The 15,039-nt window shown below is 32.5% G+C and overlaps 3 protein-coding genes and 1 long non-coding RNA gene across 5 annotated transcripts; 3 read left to right on the top strand and 1 right to left on the bottom strand.

Annotated features, from left to right (window-relative positions):
• Window positions 1–1,360: 1,360 nt before the first annotated feature.
• On the top strand, window positions 1,361–3,174 carry LOC135121332 (uncharacterized). The gene is made up of 6 exons (XM_064045651.1): window positions 1,361–1,546; window positions 1,641–1,689; window positions 1,735–1,812; window positions 1,865–1,940; window positions 2,001–2,119; window positions 3,050–3,174. Exons 1-6 carry the CDS (start codon window positions 1,463–1,465, stop codon window positions 3,172–3,174), a joined length of 531 nt encoding a protein of 176 aa, XP_063901721.1. The 5' UTR covers window positions 1,361–1,462.
• Window positions 3,175–7,035: 3,861 nt separating this feature from the next.
• LOC135121324 (uncharacterized) lies at window positions 7,036–8,611 on the top strand. 2 transcript variants are annotated; one of them, XM_064045642.1, is made up of 9 exons: window positions 7,036–7,071; window positions 7,137–7,313; window positions 7,459–7,598; window positions 7,655–7,723; window positions 7,779–7,880; window positions 7,934–8,050; window positions 8,128–8,248; window positions 8,340–8,381; window positions 8,440–8,611. In XM_064045642.1, the coding sequence occupies exons 2-9, from the start codon at window positions 7,202–7,204 to the stop codon at window positions 8,487–8,489; spliced, it is 753 nt and encodes a 250-aa protein (XP_063901712.1). In that variant the 5' UTR covers window positions 7,036–7,071; window positions 7,137–7,201; the 3' UTR covers window positions 8,490–8,611. The 2 variants fall into 2 exon arrangements, with proteins under 2 accessions (XP_063901712.1, XP_063901713.1); XM_064045643.1 differs by lacking the exon at window positions 7,036–7,071 and having other exon boundaries at window positions 7,224–7,309; window positions 8,128–8,272.
• On the bottom strand, window positions 8,521–10,110 carry LOC135121333 (uncharacterized). Its single transcript, XM_064045652.1, has 10 exons — window positions 10,069–10,110; window positions 9,861–10,001; window positions 9,680–9,809; window positions 9,593–9,632; window positions 9,484–9,530; window positions 9,250–9,318; window positions 9,115–9,194; window positions 8,898–9,063; window positions 8,784–8,804; window positions 8,521–8,728 (listed from the first exon to the last, which is right to left on the bottom strand). Exons 1-10 carry the CDS (start codon window positions 10,108–10,110, stop codon window positions 8,598–8,600), a joined length of 867 nt encoding a protein of 288 aa, XP_063901722.1. The 3' UTR covers window positions 8,521–8,597.
• A 4,303-nt stretch (window positions 10,111–14,413) lies between these two features.
• Window positions 14,414–15,034, top strand: LOC135121370 (uncharacterized). The gene is made up of 4 exons (XR_010278948.1): window positions 14,414–14,479; window positions 14,541–14,631; window positions 14,711–14,767; window positions 14,854–15,034. It is a non-coding gene; the product is annotated as an uncharacterized LOC135121370 (long non-coding RNA).
• The last annotated feature ends 5 nt before the right edge of the window (window positions 15,035–15,039 follow it).

A 15,039-nucleotide genomic window follows, 5' to 3' on the forward strand; every position in this document is an offset into this window, starting at 1 on the left:
AGGATGGAAAGTTTGCACCATAACATTGTAATGAATGAAGGAATTTAAATATTGTGCTCCCCCCCCCCACTTCATTGCCAATACTTATTCTTAGTACCCCTTAAATACGTTTAATATTTTTATTATGTACACTATAATGTTTATACTATCTTCAAAGTTAATGTGAAAATTTTCATGATATTACGTAAACGACAGATATAATATTAATTAAAAAAAATTGGACGAGTGAGTTTGTTTTTGAGTCATAACACCCGTACAATTGTTTAGATATTATCATACAGCAATGCGTAAGAATGCACCTGTAAGTGAATTTAAAGGGTTATTAAAAAGAAACTGGCTCTGTCAAATTCTTATTTTGGTTTTTAAGCCTATTCAAAACACTAACTGCTGGACTAGTTGTCAAAAACATAAAACTACTTAGAACTATTATTTTACAAAAGATGTGTCTATCGGATTTCATTGTCATCTTCAGAAAGGTTTTAGTACTGTTCGTGCAACGGTCGAACTTTAAGTCGCTTAATTAGTATTCCTTTAAAAGTTAAGGCGGTGTATTCTTCGGAGGAAGTACGCATAGGTGTTTTTTCCTCAAACTTACGCCATTTGGCTTAAGATTGAAAAAAAACCGCTATAAAACTACGGTCGTTAGAGGTGAAACTTATAAAACACTAATTTCGCTTAGCTGTTAGCCAGGTCTCCCCTACTGTCCTCTTGTTGCTCAAGGGGAGCTTAGAATTATGAAAGAAAGAAACAACAGTAAAGTTTCGCTTGATATTAGCTAATTGTTTTATGTGCCCAAAGCAGTAAAGTTCTTTTATATTTTTGTTGCGAGAATAACGTGATTCTCAATCGAATCTACAAACTTTAATTACCTTGAGCTCTGTCAAAAGATGTCGCAGTTCTATATCTAGCTGGCATTTTAACTTCTCGTGTCGGATGGTTAAAAGTGTTTTTTTCTCCAGGAAAAGTAGTTTCATCTATAAATACATATATTGCAACCGTTTCAAGTGTTAAGTGTTTCAGTTGTATGATCAATCATTTTGTCATTGGTAAAAAACTTTAGAATTACATTAATAACTGTGTACAAACCATTTAACTTAAAATTCACCTTGGCCAATCATTTCTTAAGGAATTTAGGGGCGCAACCTTAAAAGGGTTATATTGCGTTTCTTTGAGGACACTTGGACGCGGCGTGCTCTAAGCCCAATGCATTTTGTCGTGCGTTTGTGTTGCTTTGTATCGCTGCCATTACTATGTTATTAGTTAAAGAGATGTAAAATTAGATAGCAGATAACTTATCTATTATTAAAAGTTAAAACTTCATTTTGCTTTAATTTTTAAATTTTTAGTAGTTAATCTGAAGTGTTACATCATTACGTCTCCACTCCTCACAATCATATAATTACTAGCAACGTGTCAATTTAAGATAGCTTTCGAACATAAATTTTTATAGAAAATACGAAATATGTTTTCAACATCCAGATCAAAAAAAATAATAGATAAAGAGGCTCTAAATCAAATTTTGCGCCGGGTAGACGTAAGCAATAAAGTAAGTTAACGCAACAATAAGTCAGAAAGTTAACATAAACCTAGGTTTCATAGCTTTTCCTCTTATTTTTTAAATAAATAACTGTTAACTTTAGATTATGGAGGAACAGTTAATGTGGGAAAAACGTAAAAGGGAGCTTCGAGGTAGTAAGTTGGTCCTAAATTAGTTTTAGTAATTTACAAATTTAGATTTAAATTCTCATAAAAAATCAAAGCGGAAGAAAATAAGGAGATCTCTCGACGATTTTAATTCCGTGTATAGGAGAGGTTTTCGTTATTTAAATTTATAAATCAGCTAAATTTTTCTAATTTTTATAAGAGCGCCAATTGCAGCGTGAACGAATACGCCAAAGAAAGGAACAGCTCATGGAAAACTTAAGTTTATCAACCGAATTGTATATCTTTTTAGTTTAAAATTTATATTTTACCTATATTATAGGCATAACAATTTTTAGGTTGGGATCTATTCAACTGAAAAATAGCAGAAGTTTAAAAAAAGATAAAAAAACTAAAAAAAATAAAAAGAAAAGGAAAAAGAAAGATATAGATAGCGCCAAAAGGGAGAAATGCAAACGTAAGAGTTGAAATAATAAACCATCTAATTTTATATTCTGAATTTTGTAATGGAAAAAAGAATTGGTTTTTCTTATATGAAATAATTTGTATAGCTTTAACTTATGGTACGAGGAACGTTAATTATTTTTCGTACGTAAGGTTAAGGTTTTAAAGCGATAGTTTTAGTTGAGCAAGCCGAGAAAGAAACTTACTTGACCTGATTTTCGATGAGTAAGAGTTGAGATGAAAAAATATAAAAGGGTTAAAGGGTATACGCGAGGTTATTAGACGTACACACCATTATTACTATCCTTTGGATAGAAAGGGAGATAAAATATATTAAAAATAAAGGAATTTAACTTTTGGAGTGTTTTTAGTTTAGCATTCCTTTAGGAGGAAGATCGAATATTTGTCACACTTTAGTTTTAAGTAATTATTTTTATAAATTATTATAATCTTTACGATTGATAGGTTGCCTAATTGCTCATGCCTTGCTTTCAAATTTTTTGGTCAGTATAAAATTTAAGGCTTGCAAGACTTCTTTTAACGGCATTATCAGAAAATACATCTAGGCTCTAAGTGTTTAGTTAAGCGAAACCTAACTTATATGTAGCAACCACACCTTCTATGCGAAATTGCGTCCATCTTATCCTTGTAGCTTACACTGTCTCTCGAACATCACTTGTGGGGTAGTCGTACAAATTAGGTATCATATTTAAACAGTCACCTATATTTTCATTCACTAAATTTCTCTTCCACGCGACAGAACACTTAAAAATAATAGTTATTAGCTCCATAAGCCCCCCATTTTATCTTCTAACCTTAAACTATTTGGCAAAGAATTCATCTTGCTGTAAGCGACTATTAGTGTATTTATAAGTACTCCACTTGACTTCAATTAAAAATTAAAAACTCCCCGATTTTTAAATTTTGGGTTAACTTTTTATAGTTGAAACAGTGGGGAGCGCTAAGTTTCTTTTTTACTTTTTAAACTATATTAGCAAACATCAATGCGAAAGTAAACAAATCAACCCATCGAGGACCGGAAAAAAGAGTCTGGTTGGTGAGAATTAAACCCTGTCGACGCTCTTAACAACTGAGCTACGATCCCAGCTCCCAAATACAGTGTGATAAATACCTTTTCCTTTGTTATAGTGCTCATCTGGCGCTCAGGCACCCTCTTATTTCTCGTAACTACTTTATGGTAAAATTTTATGAAAGACATGAATGACGCATTGCTCACACAGCTATAATTCTTCACAGGTCACTAAATCATATTTCTTATACGTTGCCTCCCAGTACTATGATAATATGGGTATATAAGTAAAGTTTTTAATAATTTGCCCTTAATAAAAACAAGTTGGATAACTGGCAAAATTAATGAATTAAAGCTTCAAAAACTTATAGTACCTGTACTTTCTACTAAGTACCGGGAATCACACATACATGTGAAACTGTTAGCTACTAGTTTCTTCTGAAATTTAATTTATGAAATTTTTTAAAACACATACAGCTTTAACTTTATATTGTCACGATAATAATATCGCACCAATTTTAGTTGTCTGGAAACTGTTTTTATTTTTTTTAATCTGGAAAAAATTTTCTTTCTTTAAGATATTACTTTTCTATAAATTTATATATTAGGATAATAAGAATAATATTGTATTATATTTCCTATTTTTTTCTGAGTAGGTCTATTTTCCTCTTGCCCAAGCTTAGTAGTGTCGACCAAAAAAAAAGAAGTAAATTTGAAAATATTTCGAGATGTCTTTTTTTAATTTCTTGAGCTTATGTTATTTTTGACAACTGGTAATAAACTATTTGACATAAATTTTAGCAATGTTCACTATAATACGTAAAGACGCGTATTTAATCTATTATAGTTTCCAGTTCCGCAAAAATTATCACTTATATACTTCAAATACCTGTTAAATCCTAGCTCCTATATTTTATAATCACAAGGAACGAGTAATTGTGTGAGAGTACAACCTCAATAATGTAACCTTCCATATTGCATTTATGTATATCTCATATATGTAACAAGTAAATATATTTTTATAAAGTCATACTCCCACTTATTTAACAGTAATATGAAAACTAACATAGTAGACTGGAAGCAAAGAACAAGAGCTGCAATTTTAAAAGAAAACAAAGAGGGTAATAAATTGTTCAACGGTATTTAAAATGAAGTTAATTATAAATAAAAAAAAGAAGGATCTGATTGCAATAACTCAGTAAAGTCTAGTTATTAACATTTATATATGAAAGATCTAAGAAAAAAACTGCGAGAACTGTGCGTTATTGGACTCGAAACCATTATTTTACAAGCTGAAAACATAAAGGTTAAAACAAGAAAAAAGTACCACGCTCTCGTAAGTAAAAAGCTACGTTACGTTGTTTTAATACGAGACTCGCACGCCAAGTTTAAGATATGGACTACAAATATGATAGAAAGACCTACCACTAAAATTAGTAGGCACTTCCTTCATCCTAAAAAGGGACGGAACCTCCTCTCTGTCAGGGAGTCGAACCCTGGTCACCCGCGTGACAGGCGGGGGTACTAACCGCTATACTAACAGAGGAGGCCACGGCGTGGGGTGAAGTACTAATATTTAATATCATTTATTGGTTTCTTCTTAGAGACCTAAATTTAATATCTTTTTGTTTATGGTAAGTAGGGCAAATTGTATTTTAACTCTTCTTTAAAGGCTTATTTAGGGAATTATATATATGAAGTTTTCCTTTTCCATAGCTTACAAAGGTCTATTCTATATATAATTAACAAATCTGTTTTATTTCTCCCTTTGCAGTCTGCGAATATTTCATGTTTTCTGCTGAAATTATTTTTTTTAAACTAAAATATCGTGTTCTACTAGTTTTTTCAACCGTACTTTCACCAGTTTTTCTATAACTGCTAATTTATTCTACCTAAAATTTAGTTAGATATTCATATACATACTAAGGTAGCTTGTGCCTTAGCAAGTTTGTTAGGATTTTAAGAACTCCTTTGATAGAAAAAAATAAATTGGGGAATGTTAAGTTAGAGTTTTATCACATTTAGAAAGTTTTACTCTAAAAAATTTAATATATACTCTTTTGCACGTATATATATCAATGCATCACTGGACAGCTCACTTTCATGCTATTGCAGCTTGAGTAATTACAAAAGCTAAAAGCATCTGAAGGAAAATAGCGAAGCCTGCCTCCTTGTGTAAAGAGACAATTAGAAAGTATATTCTACTTATTCTAATATAAGTGCTATATACTAAAGTAATGTAATTTTAATAACTGTGAGAGCTTTTTTTTTGACTCCTTGGAACTCCCCCTTTATAAAAGCCCAGAAAAAACTTGTGTAGTACTTTACTTAAGAACACAATTACAGACTTTTTTAAAAGTTAGACTAGGCACACTCCACCTTTTTATATACTTTAAGCAATCTACTCAATATCAAAGTCTTTAACAAAAAAATTTTTTTAAGGTGGAAAGGACGTACTTACACTAAGTTAAGGCAAAGGAACTCAGTAGGCAAATTATTTTATTCTAATTTTATAAAATTTTTTAAAAAAAGATGGTTAGCGTTACACCCTATATATTTGTTCATGAAAGATTTTTTCTTTTTAAACAAACCATTGTGAAAAGGTATTTGGGCTGAATAACTTATTACATTATTATTAAGATTAGTACTGAGTCCAGGCAGAGTTAAATAATTCAAAAAGCCCTATTATTACAAACCTTTGTTTTGATCAATACTGGCGCTAAAGTTAAGCAATCTTAAAAAGTGAGTCTGAGAGTGGACTAACGCTTAATATATTAGGTCACGTCACTCTACTTTTTAGTTACAATTTTAAAAAATTTAGTAAGCACATTAAATGTGCTTATGTGTGCTATTTAAAAAAATGTAAGTTGTGTAAGTACTGCAATGTCCTCTATTTTGGGGAATTTTTTTTTAACTTGAGTTTGGTAACAAGCAATATCAACGTGCGCGCTTGGGTGGGGTTCATCATATAGTGGGTTTACTTTATTTGGCGGACATCAGTAAGAAAAATTAATTTTTGTTTATTTCCGTAATAGTTCGGAAAAATTTTAAATCTTTAACCAAGAATCTAAAAAAATTACGTTATAAATAGTTTAATGTTACTATATTTAGTTACTAAATAATTAAACCTTTTTATTAGGTTAAATTGTTAATAGGTTAGTTGACTCATATTTTGAATGGGTGAATGGCTACGCCTTAAATTAAAAAAGGTTTTGTAAAAATTATAGCTAAGAGTTATTATTTATTTACAAAGTTGACATACTACAGCCTGCTAAGATTAGAAGAGGTCTAAACTACTTAATCTGATTGACAAATTAGAAAAGAAGTCCACTACGCCCGGGAGACCTTTAGGGCAGTGAGTGCCGTGGTCTTCTATAAAGAGTGCAAGCATCCGCGCCATAGGTTATGTCTCGATGTAAATCGTTGGGATGGACTAAATATTTATTATAGCTCTCCACGGTAATGCTACGAAAATATTGAGTAAGTGTTTCCAAGCTAAAAGAGTAGCAATTCGTTTACCCTATTTATAGTACAAGTAAAAAGATACCTTTAGTACGACTCAAACAAAGTTCTCACTTACAATATTGACATTGTTATTATTAGGGAGTAACCACTAATAACTGATACTTAATCCCACAACATTATCTAAACCTTCACATTTCCGAATAATAAAAATTATTATATGAGTAGAAGACTAAAAAAAAAATGTTTAAATTTCGCAGAATTATTTATCTATGATCACATGGATCTGAAAAAATTTAAAATCAAGGCGGCTTTAATGTGATATAATAAACTCTAAAAACGCTATGTAAACAGAATGATTTTAAAGCCCTGCTTACTTCCACTATAAATTTTTATAGGCTCTACGAAGGAATATAAGTGTATACGAGCCCTATTAAATCGACTCAGAAGTAAGAGGTACTGCCTCTTTACTGGTAATAATCGGATCGAATCATTCGGTCTATTGTCTTTTAACCTCTAACCTCTTCCCCTCATTTAGTAAGTTTTGGAAGCCATTAACAATCTTTTAAGGCTTCCAGCTAAACTACTCTGAAGTTCTTGAGAATGAAGCGAAAGTTTTTCGTCGCAGGTAATTGGAAAATGAATGGCAGCACGTCATTCAATGAGGATTTAATTAATTTTTTCAATCAGGCCGAAATTAGAGACCAAAATGTTGGTAACAAGATTTCATACCTTAATTATCCGTTATCTTAAAAACCTAAACAATTACGGAAATTTCGCTCTCTATTTTTTTATTTTAGTATATTTACTTGATATATAATACTTTTATTAATTCAAAACATATGATTTGCTTCTATCAGAAATTGGCGTCGCCGTTCCCTCAGTTTATTTGTCTAACATCGTAAATAATTTACGAAAGGATTGGTTTGTTGCGGCACAAAACTGTTTTAAAAATGAAAAGGGTGCTTATACTGGAGAAATATCTTGTCATATGCTTAAAGTATTTTTTATTTCTTTGTTATCCAATTTATAAATTTATTGTAAACTTTATCACAGGATATAGGAGTTAATTGGTCCATTATAGGTCATTCTGAGAGACGGATAATATTTAACGAGAGCGATGAGGTATTAATGCTTCGACAACTCCGAGCTAACTTATTTTTACTTAGGCCATTGATAGTTAGTAGGCGAAAAATGCGAATACCTCCTTAGTCAAGGTATGAAAGTCATACTGTGTGTAGGCGAGTTGCGCTCGGAAAGAGAGTCCGGTGAAACCAAACAAGTTTATTTTATAAACTATAGTTCTATTTTATGTTGAAAAGAAGTGCTTTTAAGGTATGTTTAAGGCAGCTTAAAGCCGCAACAGAAAAACTAAAGGATTGGTCTAATCTTGTCATTGCTTATGAGCCTGTCTGGGCGATAGGCACTGGAAAAGTCGCCACCCCAGAAGAGGTATTTTTATCTAAATAGATATAGTCTTGCTCTAATTTTCTATTGAATACTTTAAATAAAAATTCTTTTGGCTACAGGCTCAGGAAGTGCATAAGGTGATTCGGGAGTGGCTAAGAACTAGCGTCTCGGCAACCGTAGCAGAAAGCATGAGTATCGTGTACGGCGGCTCTGTTAAAGCGGAAAACTGTGTAGATCTAGGCAAGCGAATCTCTTTTTTTAAGCGTATTTCACAAGAACAATATTATTCTAGATAAAAGTCTCGAACAGTAATTTTTCATGTGTATGTTAGGAAAAATGGAAGACATTGACGGTTTTCTCGTAGGCGGAGCTTGTAAATATATGTAAGTTTCGAGTTCGCAGTTAAGCTAGTAACGCCACTTACTTTGCAGCTATAAACAAGCGGGAGTTTATTGAAATATGCAACTCGCAAGTTCTCTGAGCGCAGCAAACTCGATCGCTGTTTAGCCTTATTATACAATGCAAATAAACTCCTTATAGTAACGCACAGAGGGTTCTCTTTTGTGCATTGTTGTTATGGGCCTTCAAATTATTCGATAGTTTCGCAGTCGGACGACAAGCCCAAGTGTTCTAGATCTCCTTCGCTGTCGTTCTCCAGAGGAGAGACGTCAAAGTCCGGCATGTCGCCGTCGGTCCCGTGGCTTTTCGTCAGTAAGGCAGCTGTAAAGAATATGCAACTTGTCTTAAAAAGTGGGAGGCCGTAAAAGGGTCTTACTAGGCGGAGAGTCGTCCGAAGCTAAATTGAGAATCGTTGTTGAGAAATATTTTGTGTAAAAAAAAGAAAGATTATTATGTAAAAAAGCGAGGAGCATTTAGTAACTAAACAAACCACGAGGAAGGCTTCCAGTCGCTTCTGTGACTTCTTGGTTGTTATTCAAATAATCTCTCAAAGAGTTGATATGACTCCCGAACTTTTTATAAAAAGAATTTTGAAATTCTCGAATATTAAAAACATATTGGAGATCAATATAAGAGTGGTCCTCAAGTTGCTTTTTCTTAAATCAGAAATTTGTTATAGCAGATGCGCTAGAAAGAAACGAGTTAACCGTCAGAGCTGCTTCTTTTGCATGGTGATACTTCGTTAGAGATTCCCCGAGTTTTGTCAGGTCAGAGCCGCTCACAATATCTGTATAAGTAGTTAAAAAGTTGGTATTGCAAGCGGTGACCCCACCGGGTGGAACCTTCTAAAAGATCGGGATCCTTTAAAATTTTGTAGGTATCTGGAGAATGTTTCAACTTTGTCTGCCGGACTGGAGGGGAGAGCATAAATTAAAAAAATATTAAAACTGAACTTTTTATAAAACCGGTAAAAAAAGCAAAGTCATCGGCGTCAGATGACTTAAAACCATAAACGAAAAAGTTGTTCGAAATCATCTTTCGGTAAATGTAAAGAAGGTCAATAAAATCGTTTTCACCTTCGGGTTTCTTTTTTAATTCCTCATAATGAAAACACAATTTCTTCCTATTTACTTAAAGATATTGAGTCTCAAAAGCCTTATAAAACTACAAAAGAATGAGGACTACCATTGGATAAGATTCAATTCTATAAAAGCTTTAGGAGAACCTAACAATAAATTCAGCTATGACTAAGTAAAAGAGAAGACATTTTACAAATTTGCGTGGTGAAAAGGGAGTATAATGTGTATATGATCCAGTGAAAAAGCTTTTCGTCAATAATAGGGACGGAGAGATAGTCTAAAGTGGAACTAAAAACGTATAAGAGTATTACCTTCCTTGCGTACTACGGAAAAATATTAAAGTTCCAATATGTTATGTAGTAAAGGAGGTAGACCTTCTCTTTCTGACAATAATGGAACAAAGAGAAATTTAAACTTTTCCAAACACCGGAATAATTATCAAAACTATAGTCTATCGGCGTAAATGAAGTTAACTTTTTCTTATATTCACAGTAGAGCCGATCTAGACTCTTAGCCTAAGCGTATTGAATACAACACAGTAGCTAACAATGTTAAACTTATAAGAAATGCAAAAAAAAAAACCAAAAATTCTTTGAGGGAGTGAAGCCCACCGTTCGAACTCATGCCATAGCTAAGTAAATAGGTCAAAAGATGAAATAAAGGAAATCCAGCCCCTAAACTTAGCCTTATCGCGACTTCAATTTTTCTGTATGCGTTTTCACGGGAGGGCTACTGTGATTTTTAAAAGCATGAGGACAAAAAGTTTTAGTTTTAGAGCTGGCTCACTTACAATTACTCACATATGGGTGAACCTTTAGTTATGGCTCTGAAGCTTTAACATAATGAAAAGCATGTTACTAGCTTAAGTTCCTTAAAGGTAATAAATGTTATAGTACAACAAAAAAACACACTGCTACAACAATTTAAAAACCAGCTCTGAGTATGTGTTAAATACTCAAGCCAACTATCAAAGCACAGTGGAAACTAGCCAGGCACTAGCAAAGAAAACTTCTGGCACCGGTGGGCCTGATACTATTTCTAGCATTCATCGATATAACCACCATAACTTTAGGTATGGTATTCTACACGAGTATTTAGCGGGTATATTATAAACTTGTCCGAGAAACTGGGAAAGTTAGCAAACCTCAAAAACTGCCCGTGCGCCGTGAGCAAGCAACATTAATATACTCCTCCGCAGGCTGTAACAGCTCCAAAGCCAATTAAACCAAACATTGTAGGGCTGAACTTATGATTAGAATGTTATAATGCGAGATAGTTCTACGTGCTATAAGCATCACATAGCTGTTTTAAAAACACTGCACTAAACTTTAATAATAAATTATTCTGGAAGGCTATTTTTAGGCTAGTAACCCAGTTTATTTTGCACCTCTGAGATAAATAGCTTGAACCGCTTAAAATTTTCTAAAATTACCAGTACTACTAGCTACTTCTCTGTATTATAACTAGCTCGCTTACCAAAATAACGTCTGAAAAAGGTTGTCATGCTAAATAATAACTCTAGATGCTAGTTTCTATAAAGAATTATTGCTAAATAATTGATGCCAACAAGGTATAATGGTTTGGTTAGTTTTACCCTTTGGTAGTTATCACGCTAGATCACAAGACCTATCAGTAACTGTCTTCAAGAGCTTTTTAGTTATTTTTAATTTTATAAGCATTATTTAAGACATGCACCTAGTTGAAGGACAGTCACAATATTTCTCGGAAGAAGGGTAGGATGTTGAGGTTGCAACTCTAAGAAATTTGATTTTCTACTTGTAATTTTTAGAACACAGGGAAGCAAACCCCTTATTATATATATAAGAATAGGTCTACAAAACTTTTGGTTATTATTAAGCATAGGCACAGGCTGCATATAACAAAAGAAGTATACGGAATTTATTAGCCAATTTTTCGGCGTAAGTGTTCTGAGCACTAACGCGCAATCGTTGGTTTTAGTAGGAAGATGTAAAAGGCTACCGGGTGGCAGCAGCCTTACGGCTCTGACTATTCAGCTCTTAAAAATAAAAACAATACTACTTAGGGCCTTTAAACACTTTGACTTGAAAAATGTTACATATGTAATCCTTTTTAACAACTCTTTACTGTCTTTCTCAGTCACATAGTAAATAAGTTTTAGCAATCACATCGTAAAAACTGTATTCCTTCACTATTTTTGATAATTTTGGAATAAAAATGGAATTTTTTTACAAAAAAATATATGATAAACCATATAAAAGTTTGGAAGTAAAATGTAATTTGTGTCCTACCTTTAGTAGAAACTCGATCAAGATAAGTTCATAAACGGAATATAACAAAGATAATCCAGGTCAAATGGTATTGATTAGTTATAATTTTGTAGTGGTGACATCTATAACATTATAGTAACAAACAAAGAATACTATTATAGATAATATTATTATGTATGATTTAATATTAACAATTTTAATTACATCTACAAAATCAAGGAAGGGGGCATATACATTTTGCTTAGACATAACTTTCAAATGCAGAAGGTTAACGGTGTTAAGCATATTTTAAGGAGAGCGATTCTATTGATGAATGAAAACTCTGCTAAACATAGGAATAACCAGGCGTGACTTCCTAGTTCAAAATAACCCTGACCACACATAGTTTGTGCGATATGCATATAATTAGGGATTAAAAGGTCACCAAATTATTTAAGATAATAATTATTACAGTTGTTGGAGTCTAAACTACCTTCGAAAGAGCCAAAGTATTCTAAAAGTTAAAGGAGACATAACATATGGCTTGGAAAGCGTTTTGTAATTTTGAAATCAGACTTAACCAAATTAAGGATATATTAATTTACTTTTAACGACGGCACGATTATTAATTTGAAAGCACCCCCGAACGAATAAAACTTTCTTATAATATCTTCGTTAATCGACCAGACTAATAGCGTTTTACGGAAACATAGAAGAAGTGAACTTGAGTCCCACAGAATTTGCCCAACAGAGTGGTCAATAAACTAATGAGGGCGAAACGGAACTAGTTTCAAAGCAATATATTTACAAACAAAAGATAAAGGGAAAACGGAGAAAGGGGAACTGCCGAAAGAAATGATTCTTCTAATGTTTGTGGTGATTTGAAATTAAAGCGGAGAGAAAAGGGCTAAATTAAAGAAAGGGAGAGAATTTAAAGGATACTTTAAGATTTTCTTTGACGAACGATAAAGGGGAAGAGGACTTTACAAAGAAAGAGAGGGCGGCAATTGCTATGCCCGTATACACGAATATGGATAGTATTCTATATGGTATGCTTGGAGAGTCGAAGGACAAAGAATAGTGTACTGCGATCAGAAAACTTCAACGTTACATAGCAAGCGTTAACCATTTAAACAAACTGTAAAGCAACATTTGAACTTCAAAAAAAAATTGAAGATTAAAACTTGTACTGCAAAGCAAGGTCATCCACGTTATATTGAGTCAAGAAGCCCTAAGCATTAAGTAAAGTACTTAGACGAAATTTTTATTTACTGCAGTTTGATACCAAAATTCTAACCTTATTTTTTTTAAACTTGAATTGAAGTATGTTTTTGATTTTCCAAATATTTTACGAAAACTTCTTTCGAACTGAACAAGCTGGTAAACTTAGGTTCTAGCTTATCTAGGAAAAATTATAATTAATTGTAATCAAGTATTCTACTATTAAACACTGCTTTATATACATAAATATTCCTGAACTTAAATGTATCGTTAAGAATATTTGTCTATCTTCTTAGATGATGCGTTCTCAAAACCGCAAACTGGTAAGATAAAAAAAGATACCGTTCATCCTGAACGATTAAAACCGAGTCTTTTTCCGTGAAAAGTAGTTAGGAATAGTAAGTTTTGGTCTATTATACTCAAGCTTCTGATACAAGGATAAAACACGTTTGTAGGTTTACTTATTATAGGTTTTTTTGTTTTTAAATTTCTAATGATCTACTTTGCTGAGTGAAGTGGGTGCTATTTGTCTGTAAATGGTGCAAAATTGCTGCTAAAATTTTTTTTTTCACAATGAAATTTAATTTGATGAAGCGATAAATATGACTCTACTATATAAATGTTAAAACGCAACTACCAGGCGTAAAGGGAACTTAAAAAAAAAGTCAGATGTTTATTAATTATATAGTTGCTAAGACTCAGAAGAGACCTTGTTTAATAATCTTTTACAGCTTTCAACAAGTTAGCGATAACTTATTACTTAAAAGATAACCAGAAATTATAAGCCAAACGATATTAAAAGGGAAATATTGTAGCGGGCAGGCCCGAAAAAATAGGAATCAAAATTATGTCGTTATTATTCAGTCATTTGCAGCTAATGATTATTTCCTAACCGCGAACTAAATAAATAGGTTATTTTATTAAATTTAAAGGCAATACATAAATATATGTCACGCTAAATCATTTTTTTTTGTAATATTAACATACATTATACTTACATAGTAATTCTTTATTCAATAATGTACTTCTGTTCATAACCTCTAAAAAATTAACATTTGGAATCTTCACGGCCACGGCCACTACGCAAAAGAAGATGAGTTAATTGCCCTAATGTAGCTTAAATACTTCTCAAGTCAACGTAAATGAATAAAAAAGTCATTTTTAAAATTAAAAGTAAGAGTGGTAATTATTGGGATGTAGAGGTGCAAAAGGGACATCCGCAAACAGAATTAAATCTGCGCGCAACAGTTTATTCTCTCAGTACTTTTTTTATAGGGAAGTCGAACACATAACCGCCAAACAAGAACAATGCGAGTTGGCACTAACGGGAGGCCGAACCGCGACCTTGAGTTTGCGCGACAGCGCTCTAATCACTGAACTACGGTGGTGATCTGCATTTCTGCCGATAAATTACGTATAACAAATTTTGTTATGTTCTCATAGCTTTTGTAGTATTCCGTAGTGTTTCAGCTATCAAAATTCTGTGTATGAGTTAAATATTAGTTTTTGAATATTTCATCTTTGACAAACTCTTAAATTTCTGGGTTAAGCTTTATAAAAGGCCTTTCTATATACCTTTAACCAGATCACCTCTCTTAATTACAGAAAACCTTGACACTATTAATATGGTTTTTCTTTGGGAAAATACCTTTAAAGTTTTAAAGGATTTAAAGTTTTCCCTTTCCTGTGAAATTTGGTAACTTCTATTACTTGTAAAATATGTAAACGGCTGAACTGCTATAAAATATTGGTGAATCTAACGTTAAATATATAAGCTATGAGCTGGCTGTAGAACCTGTTACTAACATGCAGTGCAGTCATCATTTTTGTAGGTAAATGTGTTTTATTTATTAAATAATATATCCACAATTTCTGGCAAATATTTTATTTGTGGTTGCTATATCCATGCCCTATATAGAGCTTGTATTTACGAGGAAATAGCTAAAAGAAGTAGATGTCCTGTTTGCGATATCCCTACTTGGAAAAAAGACTTGAAGTCAAACACTCTACTACAATCTTTAATAACCGCAGAAAAAGAATTTTATGCTTCTTTAAATGGCTTATAATTTTATAATGTTATTATGATAAACTCTATTATTTACAA

This window comes from Zophobas morio, unplaced genomic scaffold, assembly GCF_036711695.1.
Source record: "Zophobas morio isolate AGI-343-1 ecotype UQ-CSIRO unplaced genomic scaffold, CSIRO_AGI_Zmor_V1 ptg000568l, whole genome shotgun sequence".
Classification (NCBI taxonomy): Eukaryota; Metazoa; Arthropoda; class Insecta; order Coleoptera; family Tenebrionidae; genus Zophobas; species Zophobas morio.